Here is an 18,645-nt window from a genome sequence, read left to right as displayed (position 1 = left end):
CCAAAGGTGAGATAGAAAGAAACGGGAATATATTACAGCGAAGCTGTCATCGCTTGGGTCTGGAAAGAAATGTGTCCTCACATGTCAACAGAAAACTCCCCATTGGTCATGGCAAGTATGAATAAATAATAAATAAAACAAAATGAGGGGTCAGATATGAATAAATAAAAACAAAAAGGGGCAACCAGTGTGAGTCTGCCTTTCTTGGCATTAGGTTGTGAGCTCCTGATCTCTTGTTATCATCTCTAGGCATCGTCCTCAAAGTCATCCTAGAAATTGTTCTTGAGGACATCCGAGAGGTCGTCCTAGGCTTCTTTTTCTAGGTGTTGTCCTCAAGGTCATCCTAGAAGTCGTCCTTGAGGTTGTCCTAGACGTTTCCCTCGAGGTCGTCCTAGGAGTCGCCCTCAAGGTCATCCTAGAAGTCGTCCTTAAGGTCGTCTTAGATGTTGTCCTTGAGGTCGTCCTCTAGGCGTCATCCTTGAGGTCGTCCTAGAAGTCGTCCTCGAGGTCATACTGGAGGTCCTCCAAGAGGTCATCCTAGGTGTCATCTTCGAGGTCGTCCTAGAAGTCATCCTACAATTCCTTTTAGACATCGTCCTTGAGGTCGTCCTAGAAGTCGTCTTTGAGGACGTTCTAGACATGTCCTCTAGGCATCGTCCTTGAGGTCGTCCTTAACATCGTCCTCTAGGCATCGTCCTCTAGGTGTAGTCCTCGAGATTGTCCTTAAGGTCATCCTAGAAGTTGTCCTTGAGGTCGTCCTAGACGTCGTCCTCTAGGCATCGTCCTAGACGTCACAAAAATAATAGCTTCACTGGTTCTCCATCTTCACGTGAAGTGGAAGGGCTCTACAATTTTTAACCATATCTTGCTCACATATTTGCCTACCAAGTATGTTCCAGTGATGTGATTGCTGCACCAATTGCACCACACTGCGCCAAGGGACTAACCCTGCTACATCCTGCTACATTTTGACAAAATATGGGTAATCTGCGCCAACCCTGCGCTAAAGGACCAATTTCAGTCGCCTCTCAAAACCGAAACTAAGCTGAGAACCGTAATTGAGCATGCGTAAGCTAGGTGCATGCGCAAGCGGTCGCCCGATAGAAACTACCCTGCATCAGTCGCTCATCCGGTCTTGCATGGTTTTTCCCGCCGTCTCGCGTTTCGCACCCTCATCGTCTCGGGAATCTTGTCTCGCATCTTTTTTCAATATTTTCCACAATAGGCGCGGGTGTATGCGGACGCTTCGATGCTAGTGTGCCGGGTGCCAGCCATGCCCTCATGCTGGGAAACAAAACCACGTTTTGTTTATTTCGTGAGCTGAAACACTGGCGCGACCACAGTTACCGTGGTCGCGCAACGTCGAGTGTTGCCGTCCCCACGTCACTGCAGATAAGGCGCTTTCTAAACTTATTCATTGACATTCTTGTCTTTCTTTAAATCATACTCTATTACAAAAATCCCTCTTTAACTCAGACTGCTTGTCGAAATACTAATTTCCTAGATTTCTCTCGGTGGGCTTTCTTTCGAGAGGGACCCCGGTACGTTAAAAATCTGCTGCGAAAGAAAGTTGGTGAAGAGAAGTGAACTAAGGCAAAGAAGGCAATGTCTGCACACTGAACCCACACAGCGCGCTTGTTTGTCTCGAGTTCAGTCGTTGCACAAAGCACTCCGAAAACTGTTCTGGCTGCTCCAAAGGCCTCTTTTGCTGCTCCAAAACACTGTTTTGGCTGCTTCAAAAGATGCTCCAAAATGGCTTAGGCAAATCACATCACTGCTGCCCTCTCCATTCATGTGAACTAAATGAAATGAAGTACCATCAGTTAATACTTCTTTAATTTTAAAAGCATCAGTTGTAGAATTTTGTTAATATAATTTTGTTGATATCATTATATCATTTAGAGTGAATCTAATTTCTGAAAAAGCATTTACTCTAATACTATTAACAGATGTAACAATACCTACTACATCTTTTTAGAATAACCACCCTTAACAATTTTAAATCTACATTACAGTGCACTTTTGGAAAGTTTAAAAAAAGACACTCACCCTAGGAAAATTTTTGTTTTTCTTCCTGCCTGGTTAGAACTGTCATAACACAAAAATAATGTTTGTCAAAAAATGTATATATATATATATGTATATATATATATATATATATATATATGTATATATATATATTTTTTTTTTTTTTTCGATTTGCGGGCGAAATTGAAATTATCCCTGTGGGATGATGATGATAGCGTTTGTACCCAACTATACTCCTTTCACCCTTAAAAGGGGCACTAAAGAGGATTCTACTATCGTCTGTTCTTAATCATAACTAGGGATGTCATGAACCATCCGAAGTTCTAATTCGACGGTTTTCAAACTTTGCAAACACCTCATGGGTTCGATTTCGCAAAGTTTGTAACTTTCGAAACTGCCCGGATTTGAATTTGTAACGTTCGAAGTCATTGAGGTTTTTTAAAATTTGAAATCGACGGTTTCAACTTTTTTTAACATTGAGATTCAATAATTTAAAATTTTTTCGAGCTTCAGGTTCGAAAAGATTGAATTTTTTTGGAGCCTAAGTTCGCGAAGTTCGAAGTCCTTGAATCTCGCGAAAACCGGAGTTTTCGTAAATATCGCGAGCTGAGCTCCGGAAGTTTTACTACGAACCTTACACGTGCCATAAAGTTCATTTAATGTTCGCTACCTCGGTACTATGTACTCGATACTGGCCACAACTTCTGGCTGGTGGGAAAGACGACGCTCATTTTAAGGCAGGCTATTTCTCCAGAGGTCCATAAATCATAGGACAGAGAAAATACTGGGCCACAGGCAGGAATAGAATCACCACGGAACCGGACACAGCGAGAGCGCAAGCAGCACTCAACAACTAAACTCGAGGGCCCTGAAAATGGGGTTCAACAGGCTCCCTGGAAGCATCCAGACCTTGTTTATCTTTAGGCTACTGTTTCAAACATAAACAAGGCTTTCTATGTACACTGGATGGCGTACGGTCAACCTAAATGCACATACCCAAACACTGGTTATGAAATTTAGTTCAAAACTCGAGCCAACATTTTTAGATCTAAAAACATTGACTCGAGCAGCCTGCGCGTTTTCCTCCGATGGAGCAGCGATGGACAGCGGACTAGACTCGAGAGCCAAAAGCCTTCTATACTTTGTGGCTCGTGCGCCGTTCATTCTAGAGAAGGGCGCCCTGGACAAACTTCATTCACCGCTCCGCCTCGATTCTTCTGCCCTTGCTAACACGAGTGTGCACGCGCAATCAAAGCACCACGGGAGGCAGCGAGCTGGTGCTGAAGGCGGAGCTCCTCTCAGTGGTTGCGTCGCACGCTTTGCTCGCTTTCCGAAGCCACAAACAACAAAGTGGGGGGCCGTGGCAGTCGACGCTAGTTGGGGCTCGCCAATGACGGGCAAAATAGGCAAGAGGTCATGTGGTAGCTTCGCCTAGGAACAGCAAAAAAAAGCTTCGGTGTAAAATTTTGAACCCTGATAAGCATCAGATTTGCAGTTCGTCGAACTTCCAAGATGGCAGGCTCCGCAGGGGGCACGTGCGTTAGTAGGTGTTTGGTGAATGGCGTCATCACAAATCCCGAGCCATGCGGGCACGCCCGCCCACGTCTGGCTGTGCGTGGCTTTCCCGTGTCTGGGGAAAAGGGCTTCTTGGTTGTTGAGTCGAGCCCGGGTTAGGTTTGGACCCTTCGGGGCCCCCCAGGTGAGGCAATACATCACTTTGGCCCCCGCTTCTCATAGACTGGTGTCCTGGTAAGGCCCGGCCAGGATAATTCAGTCACTCTCCTCTTCTACCCTCTTCTTCCTTCTTTCACTTCCCCCTTTATTTATATCCCTCTCTTTTCTCTTCATTCCCCTTTCACCTTCTTGGTGGCAAGGGGCAACCTTGAGTGGAGAGGGAGGCTAGTCTAGACCCACTCTTGAGTATAACATCTGGGTAGGTGCTACTGGAGTAACGTGCACATCAAAGCCATTTTTGTTATGTGCCGTTACCCTGTCCCATGTTAGGCTCAATGGTGGGCGGCACACCGCAGGTGTCGAATGTCTCCCATTTTTTTATGGGTTCTAAAGCTAAACCTTCTTTTGATCGATCTCTGAAAAGAGTTCGCACCGAAGCCACCGTTCCTTTAAAGACTACTGATAATATTCGAGCCTTCCAAAAGTTCTTAGTATTTTACCACGAATGCAGACTACCACTTGGAAAGCTCTCCCCATTCCTTGTTGCAAAAACCCTGGAAGCATCTATTGGAAAATCTTACAAACCAAAGAAGCTCCACTCTGGAGACCTCCTTGTCGAGATTGAAAAAAAGCAACAAAGTATAGCCCTTTTTGGACTTACCGGTACTAGTATAGCTGATCACAAAGTCACAGTAACGCTGCACAGATCTCTCAACACTATTTGGAGCGTGATCTTTGAAGATGATTTGTTGGAAAGCATGGAGGATGAGATCCTTGAAGGGCTCAGCAATCAAGGTATGATAGCAGTGAAGCGTATTACCTTTCATCGCGATGATCAAGAGAAGCCTTCGAAACACCTTGTGCTTACATTTAACTCCACGACCCTCCCCCAGGCGGTCAAGGCAGGATATCTCAACTGCAGGGTTCAACCGTATATCCTCTGTTCGAGACGTTGCTTTAGCTGCCAGGGTTTCGGACATGGGGCAGCCACTTGTAGGGACGGACAACCTGCGGAAAATGTTCAAGCAATGATCGCCCTACTGACAACTGTGCAAGTAATTTTTCCAAATGCATGAACTGTTCAGGTGCTCGCCCTGCATACTCCCGCTCATGACCAAAGTTTAAAAAAGAAAAAGAAATACTAACACTGAAAACCAAAAAAAATCTGACACTCTGAAGCCCAAAAATGCCTCTTGTTCCTCCAGAGAGGGTTGTACGCCGCTGCGTTCAGCAAAGGGGCTGCACCGACAACGACTTTTGTGGGGACACAGGTCTGCCTTTTAGACCTTTCTCACCTGGGGTCCCTCAAGTCTCACCTGGAGTCCCTCAAGAACAGAGGGATTCAAATCAGACCGCACCCTCAAAGGCGATGGCCATGCGCCGTGTGCCTCTACGTTCTCGCGAGAAAACTGTGACGACAGAGTCACAGTGCCTTGAGGGGCGCCCTTCATCTCCCTCGCATCGCGAGGATGAGGCAGTGGATGTCTTCAGCAATCCGCCGGAGCCTCCGCCTGCCCTGGAGGGTGGTAAAATATCGTCAGTTGAGTACCCAAACAAAAAGACTAAAGCGACAGGTCCAGAAGCTGGCACATAGAAAGTGCTTATTCATAAATGCTATTTCACCTCTCCCAAAAATGTTCTTTAACACTTCACACACCTCACAGCATCAATGTTCTTTGTCGCTCACTCACCTTACCTCACTCGCTCCTCAGGATCAGTTGAGACAGAGGAATGACGGCGACTCCTTCGCCAGTGGTGTTGGGCCAAAGTCTGGACCCCCTTGACGGTTAGAGGGGGCAGCTCCAGAAGGATCAGCCAGAGGACTATTGGCGACTCTCTCGCTTAGGGCACTACTTTTATTTGTTTCTCCCCGAAGGTTTGGTCGGAACTGCCCTCCTGCTGACATTCACACCCATTCATATCCTCTTTAGTTTTTTTGTTAAATTCTTTGTTAGCTGGTTTTTTATAACCCTATTTTGTGAGTGGTGCATTACAGCTTTAGCTGCTACTGTGCTAGGGCTACGAACTCGAGGTCTTGAGTTACAAATTTGTTACCGACAATCAGTCTTATTCAATGGAACTGTCAAGGTCTCCTGCATAACTATGACGATGTTTGCTCCCTTTTGGAGGAATATTGTCCACTAGCAGTAAGTCTCCAGGAAACTCACCTCAAAGGCAGTCAGTTTAGTGTCTCCAGGCACTTTCATTTTTTCCGCAAGGATAGAGATCACCTGTCTCACACGTCTGGCGGGTAGCCATAGTAGTGCAAAAATCAGCTGCATGTGTTGAGGTTCCTGTGCACACCGCCTTGGAAGCAGTGGCTGTTTGCATTCTGTCAGACTGCCTTATAACCCTTTATTCACTTTGCATTCCTCCAAACTTTTATTTAAGGTGTGAAGACCTTGAGTCACTCATTGCTCAACTTCCCCATCCATTCATTATTCTTGGTGATTTTAATACCCACACAATCCTTTATGGGGCAGTACTAGACGTGATACTCGTGGAGCAATCGTCGAACAGTTTATTTTGTCTACCAATTTGTGTCTATTTAAGGAAAATAAACCTACGATACATATTTTAGTGCACCCACAAACTCATTTATACATTAATCAACCTTTCTATAAGTGAAGTGTTCTTTTTTTTTTTCACTGTTTTTATGGCAGGTTACAGGTAATCCTTTAGGCAGTGACCACATGTTGATTCTTTTAAGACAAAATAACCTAGGTGTGACCCTCCCCACTCGAACTCCCCGCTGGAAATTAAAGGCAAACTGGTCAGAATTCAGCCAATTCTCGCTACTTGCATGTACATCTCTTGGCAAGCTTTCGATTGACGAAGTGAACGAATACTTAACGAACTGTATTCTTCAGGCAGCCGTAATGGCAATCCCCATGACCTCAGAATGCCTCCCACGCCGTCCTAAGCTTTGGTGGAATGAAGAACGCTCAGAATCACGAAAAAAAGCTCGAGGTACACCTAAGCATTTCTTATGAGTCATGAATGCAAAAGCATGCAAGCCGCTCGTGTGCTCCCTTTGTCGTCTGATATGTACTAGCGTGCGCGCGCTTCAGGATCTCGGAGGCCATGTGTGATGGTAAAGGCCCGTTCACAGTCTTGCAACCGAGTACGACCGAGTGAGACAAAACCGGTTTTTAAGCCTCTTGCGATCTCTTAGGACCAGCTCCGCTGCATCGCATCCGGTCCTAAGAAGTCGCAAGAGGCTTAAAAACCGGTCTGGTCTCTCTCAGTCTTACTCGGTCGCAAGAGTGTGAACGGCGCTTAAGAAGTATGGACTTGGGATTTCGACACGGTGGATGTTAGGAAAAATATAGTTTGAATAGAATCGGAATAATAATGTTATTGTAACCTTAAAAAATATATACACAAAGTCAAGTCTGAGGTGTCCTGCTCACTCGCTGCCGCACTTCTGGGGTTGTCGGAATCTCGGATGCTCGAGGCTTTTTTGCGGATGGCGAGGGCTCGATGGTCAGTGCCGGTGGTGGTTCCCCGGCAAACCTGGTTGGTGCCCCCACGGACCTCAGACGTCCGTCCGGGACACTACTTGGCTGCTGGGGCCCACGGCATTGAGCTGTGTTCGTTCCTTCTCTGTCCAACCCCAACACCGCTCTGCACGAGCTTGCTTGAGCTGTCACATCTGCGATGTCGTCTTCCTTTTCTTCTATGTCCCGTTCACATCATCACACCATGGCGCAGCGGCCAATGCGAGCCCCCCCCTGTCGACGCGCCAGCCGTTGGAATCGAAAGCGAATCGCCCCTTTTGGGATCGCGGTGGAAACTAGGAGCCGTTTTCGTGCTTCAAACTGATGACGTCAGCTCGCTTCATGAGAAAGTTAATGCTTTCGCATTAAAACAAAACAAAGCATGGAACATATTTCGATGCTACCCGACATCAAGCAATCTTCTTCACTTTAAGCAAATGAAAGCCTATGCATGGTACATTCGCGGGCAATCGAAAAGAACAAGTTTTTAAGGGTATGCAACATCAATAAATAGCCACACATTCCCGAAAGAGGTCTGGGACTGAATTAACAAAATCAATGGATCCTATCGTGCTTTCACCATCCCCCGTTATCCTGCAACGGAACCTGTCCGGAAAGTCTAGAGGAACAAGCCGATATTCTCGGGGAACATTTCAAGTTTGTTTCAAGTTCCGGGCACTGTTCACCATCATTTCTTTGGCTAAAACAGCAGAAAAAAGCGAGGATTATAAAGGCACCTGGTGGTGCACGGGAGCCGTATAATAGATCCTTCACCCTTATTGAACTAAAGATGGTCCTTCATAGTGTCGAACCCTCGGCAGCTGGCCCTGACGGTATCCACTACTTCATGTTGAATCATCTGCATCGATCTACACTCGATCTGGTTTTATACCTCTTGAACAGAATATGGGAGGAGGGACGTTTTTCATCAACATGAAGAACGGCTACAATTATCCCTCTGCTTAAACCAGGAAAGAAATCGGACACAGTAACTTGTTACAGGCCAACAGCATCAGCAAGCTGTTTTTGTAAAACCCCTGAAAAAATGATTAATAGATGATTGATGCACCATTTGGAAAAACATTGCATCCTGGATAAATACCGGTGCAGTTTCCGCTCGTCCCGCTCGACACAGGATCAACTGCTTCGATTGAAAACAACTGTCCGAGAGGCTTTTGTCAATAGACAGTACTGCCTCTGTTTTTTTTCGATCTCGAGAAAGCATACAATACTGCTTGGCGGTATGGAATTTTAAGGGACTTGATTGACATTGGTATCCAGGACTGCATGTTCTATGCTATTGAGAGCTATTTAGGTAGACGCACCTTCCGAATAAGGCTGGGGTCTGTACACTCAAGATGGTTTGTACAGGAAAACGGTGTTCCACAGGGCGGTGTCCTAAGCGTTCTTCTGTTTGTTATAAAAAATCAATTCTATTGTGCATGCCATACCACCATCACTCCACTATTCACTGTATGTAGATGACCTTCAGATCGCCATTTCCTCATGTAACATTTCAGTCTGCGAACGCCGTGTACAACTAACTATTAATAATGTGGCAAGGTGGGCTGACAATAACGGTTTTAATTTCTCCACGGAGAAAACAGCTTGTTTTTGTTTTTCACGGAAACATGGTGTGATGCCGACACCTTCGTTGACCATATACAGTGCACCAGTTCAGATAAAAACGGAGTACCGTATTTACTCGCATAATGAACGCACATTTTTTTCCGAAAAATCGATGAGAAGTTGGGGGAGGCGTTCATTACGCGAAGTAAAATTTTTGCGCCCGTATTTACTGGCATAATGAACGGACCTTTTATCCTGAAAAATCGAAGTAACTTCTTACCTCTCTGCGCGCGGCGCCCGACCTTGTCACCACACTAAGCTGTGCAAAAAAAACAAAAAAAAACTCCTTTTTGTTTTTTGTTTTTCCTTAGTTCCTTGGGTTTTCTTTTTTTGCCGCCTTTCGCAAGCTGTTTTGTTTGCTTAGGCGTTGCTTAGACGAGGGCTCTCCGCTTATTTTTCTTATCTCCTTGCGCGCGGCGCGCGACCCCCGTAACCAAACCTGCGCTGTGCAAGAAAAAAAGAAAAAAAAGCTCCTCTTTTTCTTTTGTTTTTTCTCAGTTGGGTTTTTTTTGTTTTTTTTCTCTCTTTTTGCCACTTTTCGCAAGCTGTTTCAAACTGCTTAGAGGGCTTCTCCGCTTCTCTTTCTTACCTCCCTGCACGCGGCGGCACGCGAACCCAAAATCCAAACTGCGCTGTGCAAAAAAGAAAAAAAAAAGCTCCTCTATGTTTTTTGTTTTTCTTCGGTTGGATCTTTGCGAATTTTTTTAACGCCTTCTGCAAGGCGTTTTGTTCGCCCACGCTGCCCATGCATTTGCGACCTCGCTGCACCAGGATAGAAAAGTGCGTTCATTTCGCGCGTGTGGGGGGAGAGGGTAAAAATTTTGACGTCCGAGTCGGGGGTGCGTTTATTACGGGAGTGAAAAAAAAAAGTCGAAATTTTGAGAGCCGATTTGGGGGGTGCGTTCATTGCACGAGTTGCTTTCATTGGGCGAGTAAATACGGTATACATTTTAGATTTGACTCCAAGCTCTCTTTCAGCCAACATATCAAAATGCTAAAACCAAAATGTCATAAATCCCTTAATATTCTGAGAGTTCTTTCCCACATGACTTAAGGTTCCGATCGATTGTGCCTGCTAAAAATCTCTAGGTCAGTTGTGAGGTCACGCCTAGATTATGGATGTCTGGTGTATGGTTCAGCGAGTGCACCAACGCTGAAAAGTCTGGATCCAATCCATCATGCAGGAATTTGACTTGCCACCGGTGCGTTTCGTACATCCCCTGTGTTGAGCCTCTATGCTGAAGCTAATGAAATGTCTCTAGAGAAAAGACAAGATGTCCTAGGTCTAATGTATTCCCTTAGGATACAGTCTGTATTACAACATCCGTGTCGGGAACTAGTCGAGGGAACACGTTTTGAACAAACCTTCCAAAGTAAGCCCACTGTTAAGCCTCCCTTTTCATTGCGGAACAAGACCATTAAGGTTTCGGCTAGCCTTCAGACGAACCCGCCTGTTGCTCAGCTTTTGGGAACAGTGGCACCATGGGAGCATAGTCTGCTCATCACTAACTTGTCACTTACTGAGTACACTAAGGAAAATACCCTACCAGAAGTCTTGAAACAGGAATTCTTTGGGCTACAAAATACGTACAAAGACTACACCAGCTTTTATACTGACGGCACCAAGATCAACTCTTTGTCGACTGTTTCGTAATTGGACCATCACTTAAATGTGTGCGACGGATGAACTCCAGTGAAACTATCTTGACTGCCGAGTTATACGGTTTAATATTGGCCACAGACAATATTATCAAAAGTAGGCATCCATACTTTGTAGTTTACATTGATTCACTAAGTGCTCTGAGTTTACTGAGATCCCTTGAGATAGCAAAAAACCCTCTAATCACTCAGCTACGACATAAAGTAGTTGCTGCCGCTGGGGAAAACAAATTGCAGATAGTCTTTTGCTGGGTGCCCTAGTCACGTGGGTATACCTGGCAATGAAGCTGCTGATCGTGCCGCTTCCACATGTGATACAAGGAAGGTTGATATTCACGACATACCCTACCATGACTACAAAACGACCATAAAGAAAAGTGTCAGGTGTAACTGGCAACAGGAATGGTCCCGCGAAACCTACAAGCTTCACGTTCTGAAGCCGATGCAACAGGAGTGAGCGAGTGCCCGTCACAGGGACCGTTTTTTTCGAGGTAGTCCTTTGTTGGTTAAGAATTGGCCACACACATCTAACACATGGGAATCTGCTTCGCCGAGAGAATCCAACATGCAAACACTGTTCAGAATCATTAACTGTAGTGCATATCCTTTTTGAGTGTCCTGCATATCACAGATATCGCCAATTCCACTTCGCCCAGTTTTATTTCCCACAGATGCCTTTACACCTTGCTCTTCAGCTTGGAGATGAACCTTTCATAAATCATACAAATGTTTTTAAATTTTTAGAAAGCACTGGACTTTTAAGCAAACTTTAAACATGCTTTGCAATTTTTTAATTTTTCATTTACTTTATTTATAGACAGATTCTTGTCCATCCTTTTAGTCTATCACTGGCCACTAGAGCCCTCTTTCTTCTCTAGGAACCATTTTATGAAATAGGCACAGATTTTGGTGCTCTATAGCCTTAGACGCTTTTGCGCCAATAAAACTCAATCAATCAATCAATTAAGATGGCAGGTTTGGAAGTATGATACTTTTCAAAATTTTCAAGAAACAAATTCGAAAGTTCGAAAATCGTCGAATTTTTTAATTTAATAAGTTTGAAAGTTTGTTAATCGCGAATTTCTTAATGCATTAAGTTTGAAATAATGAAATTTGCAAATATAAGAAGTTCAGAAATTCGAAATAATACAATTTATAAACGCAAAAAGTTTGCCAAAGCGGAACTTCTTGAAGCTTTCGAACCTCCTGGTTCGATCGTCGAACCTTAGGTTCAAAAAAAGGTTGCGGCATTTCTAGTCATAACTGATTCTACGGGCCCTAAGCATCCCAATAAGAAAGAAATTACAATTCCGCGACCCCGATTTTCCTTTTAAAAACATGATGAAAGGTCTGGACACACCAAAAAAAGTTTGTGGCATTTCTAGTCATAACTGATTCTACGGGCCCTAAGCATCCCAATAAGAAAGAAATTACAATTCTGCGACCCCGATTTTCTTTTTAAAAACATGATGAAAGGTCTGGACACACCGAAAAAATTTTGCGGCATTTCTAGTCATAACTGATTCTACGGTCCCTAAGCATCCCAATAAGAAAGAAATTACAATTCCGCGACCCCGATTTTCCTTTTAAAAACATAATGAAAGGTCTGGACACACCGAAAAAAGTTTGTGGCATTTCTAGTCATAACTGATTCTATGGGCCCTAAGCATCCCAATAAGAAAGAAATTACAATTCCGCGACCCCGATTTTCCTTTTGAAAACATGATGAAAGGTCTGGACACACCGAAAAAAGTTTGCGGCATTTCTAGTCATAACTGATTCTTCGGGCCCTAAGCATCCCAATAAGAAAGAAATTGCAATTCCGCGACCCCGATTTTCCTTTTAAAAACATGATGAAAGGTCTGGACACACCGAAAAAAGTTTGCGGCATTTCTAGTCATAACTGATTCTACGGTCCCTAAGCATCCCAATGAGAAAGAAATTACAATTCCGCAACCCCGATTTTCCTTTTAAAAACATCATGAAAGGTCTGGACACACCGAAAAAAGTTTGCGGCATTTCTAGTCATAACTGATTCTACGGTTCCTAAGCATCCCAATAAGAAAGAAATTACAATTCCGCGACCTCGATTTTCCTTTTAAAAACATGATGAAAGGTCTGGACACACCGAAAAAAGTTTGCGGCATTTCTAGTCATAACTGATTCTACGGTCCCTAAGCATCCCAATAAGAAAGAAATTACAATTCCGCAACCCCGATTTTCCTTTTAAAAACATGATGAAAGATCTGGACACACCAAAAAAAGTTTGCAGCATTTCTAGTCATAACTGATTCTACGGGCCCTAAGCATCCCAATAAGAAAGAAATTACAATTCCGCGACCCCGATTTTCCTTTTAAAAACATGATGAAAGGTGTGGACACACCGAAAAAAGTTTGCGGCATTTCTAGTCATAACTGATTCTACGGTCCCTAAGCATCCCAATAAGAAAGAAATTACCATTCCGCGACCCCGATTTTCCTTTTAAAAACATGATAAAAGGTCCGGACACAACGAAAAAAGTTTGCGGCATTTCTAGTCATAACTGATTCTACGTGCCCTAAGCATCCCAATAAGAAAGAAATTACAATTCCGCGACCCCGATTTTCCTTTTAAAAACATGATGAAAGGTCTGGACACACCGAAAAAAGTTTGCAGCATTTCTAGTCATAACTGATTCTACGGGCCCTAAGCATCCCTATAAGAAAGAAATTACAATTCCGCGACCCCAATTTTCCTTTTAAAAACATGATGAAAGGTCTGGACACACCGAAAAAAGTTTGCGGCATCTCTAGTCATAACTGATTCTACGGGCCCTAAGCGTCCCAATAAGAAAGAAATTACAATTCCGCGACCCCGATTTTCCTTTTAAAAACATGATGAAAGGTCTGGACACACCGAAAAAAAGTTTGCGGCATTTCTAGTCATAACTGATTCTACGGTCCCTAAGCATCCCAATAAAAAAGAAATTACTATTCCGCGACCCCGATTTTCCTTTTAAAACCATGATGAAAGGTCTGGACACACCGAAAAAAGTTTGCGGCATTTCTAGTCATAACTGATTCTACGAGCCCTAAGCATCCCAATAAGAAAGAAATTACAATTCCGCGACCCCGATTTTCCTTTTAAAAACATGATGAAAGGTCTGGACACACCGAAAAAAGTTTGCGGCATTTCTAGTCATAACTGATTCTACGGGCCCTAAGCATCCCAATAAGAAAGAAATTACAATTCCGCAACCCCGATTTTTCTTTTAAAAACATGATGAAAGATCTGGACACACTGAAAAAAGTTTGCGGCATTTCTAGTCATAACTGATTCTACGGGCCCTAAGCATCCCAATAAGAAAGAAATTACAATTCCACGACCCCGATTTTTCTTTTAAAAACATGATGAAAGATCTGGACACACTGAAAAAAGTTTGCGGCATTTCTAGTCATAACTGATTCTACGGGCCCTAAGCATCCCAATAAGAAAGAAATTACAATTCCACGACCCCGATTTTCCTTTTAAAAACATGATGAAAGTTCTGGACACACCAAAAAAAAGTTTGCGGCATTTCTAGTCATAACTGATTCTACGGTCCCTAAGCATCCTAATAAGAAAGAAATTACAATCCCGCGACCCCGATTTTCCTTTTAAATACATGATAAGGTGTGCCCCGTCTTTACTGAGCGGAAAACTCTGCTCAGAAAGAGACCTTTTATCACGTTTTTAATAGGGAAATCGGAGTCGCATGATTGCAATACTCATATTTTCAGAATGTTTAGTGCCCATAGATTTAATTATGACCAAGAACAGGTGATCACAGAATCCCTTTTAGTGCCCTTTTAACCTGAGACTGTAGCCAATGCCACAAGCACGAGAGCTTGAGGTCGCTGCCTCGAAGCATTCTTCCGCAGAACGAGCGCTCGCGCTAAAAATGCATGTCACGCACTTCGCCAAAACCATTCTAAGATAAAAGGGCATTTGGACAAAAATTAGCGCCTCTGGTAGGTATCGTACTGTATGGTCCATCAGAAAGACGGCACTTGACTTGCCGGTCAACTTTTTTGTGGCAACTGGCTCTTTCCTAACCACTAGCATGTTGCACCTAGTGTCCCTTAGCACTGTAATGCGATGGTTTCCGAAACATCCCTCAACCACGAGCATGTTTTCTGCGAGGAATTTCGGAGGTCTCCCAGCTGCAGCATTCACCTCAAGGATCTTGTCTCCATTATGCAACATGAAAAATGACTCATCCAGCTCTTCCCGAGCATCTGATGGTGCCGTCCACAGGCACGAGGCCTGGTGTCTTTTATTCTGTCTTGCCCTGCACTGATAGACTTTGTGACCCGTGCGGCCACAGTTTCAACATGCCGGTGGTTTAAACCCCTGCGTTTTGCTGCAGCAATTTTCTGCCTTGTGGCCCGCTTTCCCACAGAGAAAGCTGTAGTTGTTTTTCTAGACTAATCTTTTTTAATATTATTTGGGCCTCGTCAGACATTTTTTTTTTCATCTCCGCTTCTTTTTACTTACCACTTGTAAGTAAAAAGTGTGCACGGGCTCTCCTCCTCTCCCTGGAAATGGAGGAGGAGAGCCTGCGTACACTCAAAATGGGAGAGGGGACGCGGGCCTGTACCTTCCACTGCATTGCCAAGAAAAGTTGTCGCGGAGTATAATAAACATCAAGAAGAACAAGGGTCCAGGCACGGACCCCTGAGAGATCCCCGATCTAACTTCGCACATATTCGACCTTCTACCTTTTATGTCTACGAATTGCGTTCTCCCATTTAAAAACGATTCAATCCATTTTGTGAGCGTAGGGTTCTTAAAGGGACACTGACAGGGCTTTTATGTTTGCCGAGGTTTTTAGTTGTACGTGACATATAAGAGCCCAACTACCCAGAACAGAATTTGCGGCTCGAATTTGGTTTCTTTCCGCCCGAAAACCGCCGATCGAGAACTGGCCGGTGTGAGTCGCACTCACTCTCTTTTTTATGGTCACGAGCCGTTTTCTAAGGTTTTGACGCGACCACCAAATCTAATCAAACTCGTGGGTCATTGAAAACACGCAGTCAATACTAAAAATAGAAAAAAAATATGAAACCCATTTTTTGTGGCTGCAAATACATTGATTGAAAAAAAAAAAAAAAAAAAAGGTTGCACGGTCAAGCAGAAGTATTCTGTGCGTTCACTGCATATTTCTCAACATGGCGTCATTTCGCGTTTCGTGGGACTCGCGGGTGGCAGTGGACGACGGGCGTGGGACCTCTACTTCAGAACTGTTGTTCACGGTACCGACGAATTCTGTCTTTCTTCGGAAAAGAAATTTTGGACCGATCAAAAGAATTGATATTCATTCCGTACAACACGCCCGACCAACAAGCCGATTGCACGAAGATGTCGCTGAGCCGTCGTCCTTTCTCGTGGCTGAAGACATGTGACTTCCGCCACTCACTCTCTCCTCTCCACATCTCCGTGCGGTGCGTGGGTTTCGGTTTCAGTTTCGAGCAGTTGCATTTTTTGGCTTTATTAAAAAAATATGTGACTCTGTAGCAAAATATTAATTGGGTAGTATTCCGACAACCATAATAAATCGCCTGGCAAAAAATGGAAAAAAGTTTTAAGGGGTGTCAGTGTCCCTTTCAGCATTAGTTGTATAGTTTCATTAGCATCTTCCTATGGTCGACTTTATCGAACGCCTTTTTAAAATCAAGAAAAATGATGTCCACCTGTCCCTTTTGATTCAAAACTTCTTAGAAATTGTAAACCACTTCTGCAAGCTGCGTTGTAGTTAATGAGCCTCACCGGAACTCGTGTTGTTTGTCGTCCAGCAATCGGTGTTCTGCTGAAAAGGGACGTACCGTATTTACTGGCATAATGAACACACTTTTTTTCCGAAAAATTAACATATAGGTATCTAGGAGGGGCATTCATTATGCGGGGTAAAATTTTTGCATTTACACACTTCACTAAAATGTCATCTTAGTAGCTAATATGACGTGGTAGGGTACTGTGGCACGTCTTCACTGACGGAGGCGCACCCATGGCTGGTCTTCTGTGTGCCACAGTAACCATGCTCTGTAAATTGCAAACCTTTTTTAGGGTGCTTTTGGCATTTCTTTTGCCAAAATAAAAGCGCCTTACAAAGCTCACTCAGCACGGAGAGCGACTCAATGGTTCTTGGGCCTAACCACTTTCACAATATCACTGTCCAAAAGTGGATCACAGACGACAGCGGGTTTGTTGACATCAATGCATCTGATGGACGAAGCACGTCCGGGGCTGGTAAATTCCTCAACCTCAGCCTCGCTAGGCTTGCGCGCCGCTCGGTTTCACGGTTGATCACTTTCGCAACTATGCAGTTGCAGCCATTACGAGAGTGGCTTTGCTTGGCTCGACTTGGCCTGGCCGCTTGGCAGCAAAAGAAAATTGGCAGGCTCGGTGGCTATCCGGTTTGACGCAATTCAAGACTTGCGTAGCCGAAAATTAAAAATGCGTTTATTACGCGAGAAAAAAAAAAGTCCAAACATTTATGCTTGTTGTTGGGGGTGCCTTCATGATGTGAGTAAATACAGTAGTCTTCTCGCTGTTTAATTATCTCTAAGAGCCAGCGCCCTGAGAAATTGGCCAAAGAAAGTCAAGCACTCCCGATAAGGTGCTCGTCGTGCCCTCCAGAGCTGTTGGCGGAACTTGTCGTTAATTTCCATTCGAGGATTAGGGAACGAAAAGTATACAGCCAGTGTAGTCACATAGTAGTGGGATCGTTCATCTGGTAATTACGACGCAACATTTCGAGTGTTCTGCACAATGCTCTAGGAGGCATGGGCGTGAGCGTGCAACCTAACGCGGAGCTTTTTGCGCACAAATGCTCGTGCAAAGAAACTTTTCTTTCAGTTGTACACCATTGCACTTTTTATAGTGATACGCTTAACTTGCAAGAGGGAGTATTGCCGCTTGTTTTATGGGGGTCATTAGCCGCAGTGTAACTACAGCCTACCTGGCTATGGGTAAAGCCTCTGTCAACCATTCCAAAATTGATGACCCGGTAAAGCCCATCATTCGATGCGGTACTACTGGTAGTTTTCTGGGTTGGCAATTTCTCGATTTTCAAAAACATTTCCCAAGGTCATGCTTCGATAGTTAACCCACATTGCGTCGATTTATGCTGTAGCGCGCTTCGTTAATTAGGCCTTTATTTTTCTTGTAACAGCCACAGTGCAGCAGGAGATCCTAGACTACAAGAGTGAACTGGAAAGTCGCAAGCAGCAGCTAGGAGACGAGTGGCTGGTCGGCGTGTCGAGGCTGAGGCTGCCCGACGCTCAGAGCACTCCCTGCGGGACTCCAGAGAGCGGGACGTTCGTGGGACCTGGCTTCTCAGCTTGGCAGCAAGAAGGAGACGCCATCACAGGGGTGGCCAACAGACCCTCGGAAGGAGTTGCGTCATCTCGGCAGGGCACAGGAGCCGCCCAAGGGAGTTCGAAAGGTTCGGCTCCACAGCGCCGCATTTCCGAACTCAGCGAGGGCGTCGTGGTGCTGGACGACGTGCCACCAGACCATTTTGGGGACCCCGGAGGCACAGGACAGCCCGAAGGGTTCAGCTGGACCAGCATGGCAACCAGCGCTTTTGCTGCTGACAAGGCAGATGCTGAAGATGGTACCACACTCCTGGTTTTCTTTTTTCAGTTTGATGCAATTTTATGTTAGGTTTGGTTTGCGGGGATCATATTTGAAGACTTTCTTTTTGCGTCGATCTCCTCCTCTAAGTAGCAGCAAAGTATTTTATTTCTTTAGAATGTGAACTCGGGAGTGGTGCTTTTTTGCATTTTGAGGGAGGCTTGGCTATGAGGATTACATGATATGATTAGAAAGGTTTTGGGAACTTCGAACAAATGAAAATTTCGGTATATGGTAGTGAACTTCGTGATGCAGCGAAGATTTCAACTCCTCAGTAACTTTATTTTTATTTCATTTAACCGTAGCATTTGCTACACTTCATACATTCATTAATGGAGCAGTCACTACTTTTTATGGTCTCAAAAAATGTGTGCAGTATAAAATCTGGGAGAGTATGTGTATTGCAAAATAGTATTCCTTCGATTTTATGTCTTACTTCTTTATTTAGGGGGACACCACCTCAAAAATGCAATGTTTGAGAAAACAATTACTTTTTCT

At 44.3% G+C, this 18,645-nt stretch overlaps 1 protein-coding gene across 5 annotated transcripts in view; it reads left to right on the top strand.

The window, feature by feature from the left end:
• The window catches only part of LOC8043826 (serine/threonine-protein kinase 11-interacting protein), an 85,624-nt gene that overhangs the window by 29,276 nt on the left and 37,703 nt on the right, over window positions 1–18,645 (top strand). For all 5 annotated transcript variants that reach the window (XM_029990645.3, XM_029990642.4, XM_029990643.3 and 2 more), the window contains exon 10: window positions 17,684–18,127. In XM_029990645.3, the coding sequence (XP_029846505.2) occupies window positions 17,684–18,127 (444 nt within the window). The remainder of the gene's footprint in view (window positions 1–17,683; window positions 18,128–18,645) is intronic.

Source organism: Ixodes scapularis, unplaced genomic scaffold (genome assembly GCF_016920785.2).
Source record: "Ixodes scapularis isolate PalLabHiFi unplaced genomic scaffold, ASM1692078v2 PGA_scaffold0__279_contigs__length_252992795, whole genome shotgun sequence".
Classification (NCBI taxonomy): Eukaryota; Metazoa; Arthropoda; class Arachnida; order Ixodida; family Ixodidae; genus Ixodes; species Ixodes scapularis.
The sequence above is the reverse complement of the archived record's forward strand: the minus strand, read 5'-3'. Positions and strand labels throughout refer to the sequence as shown.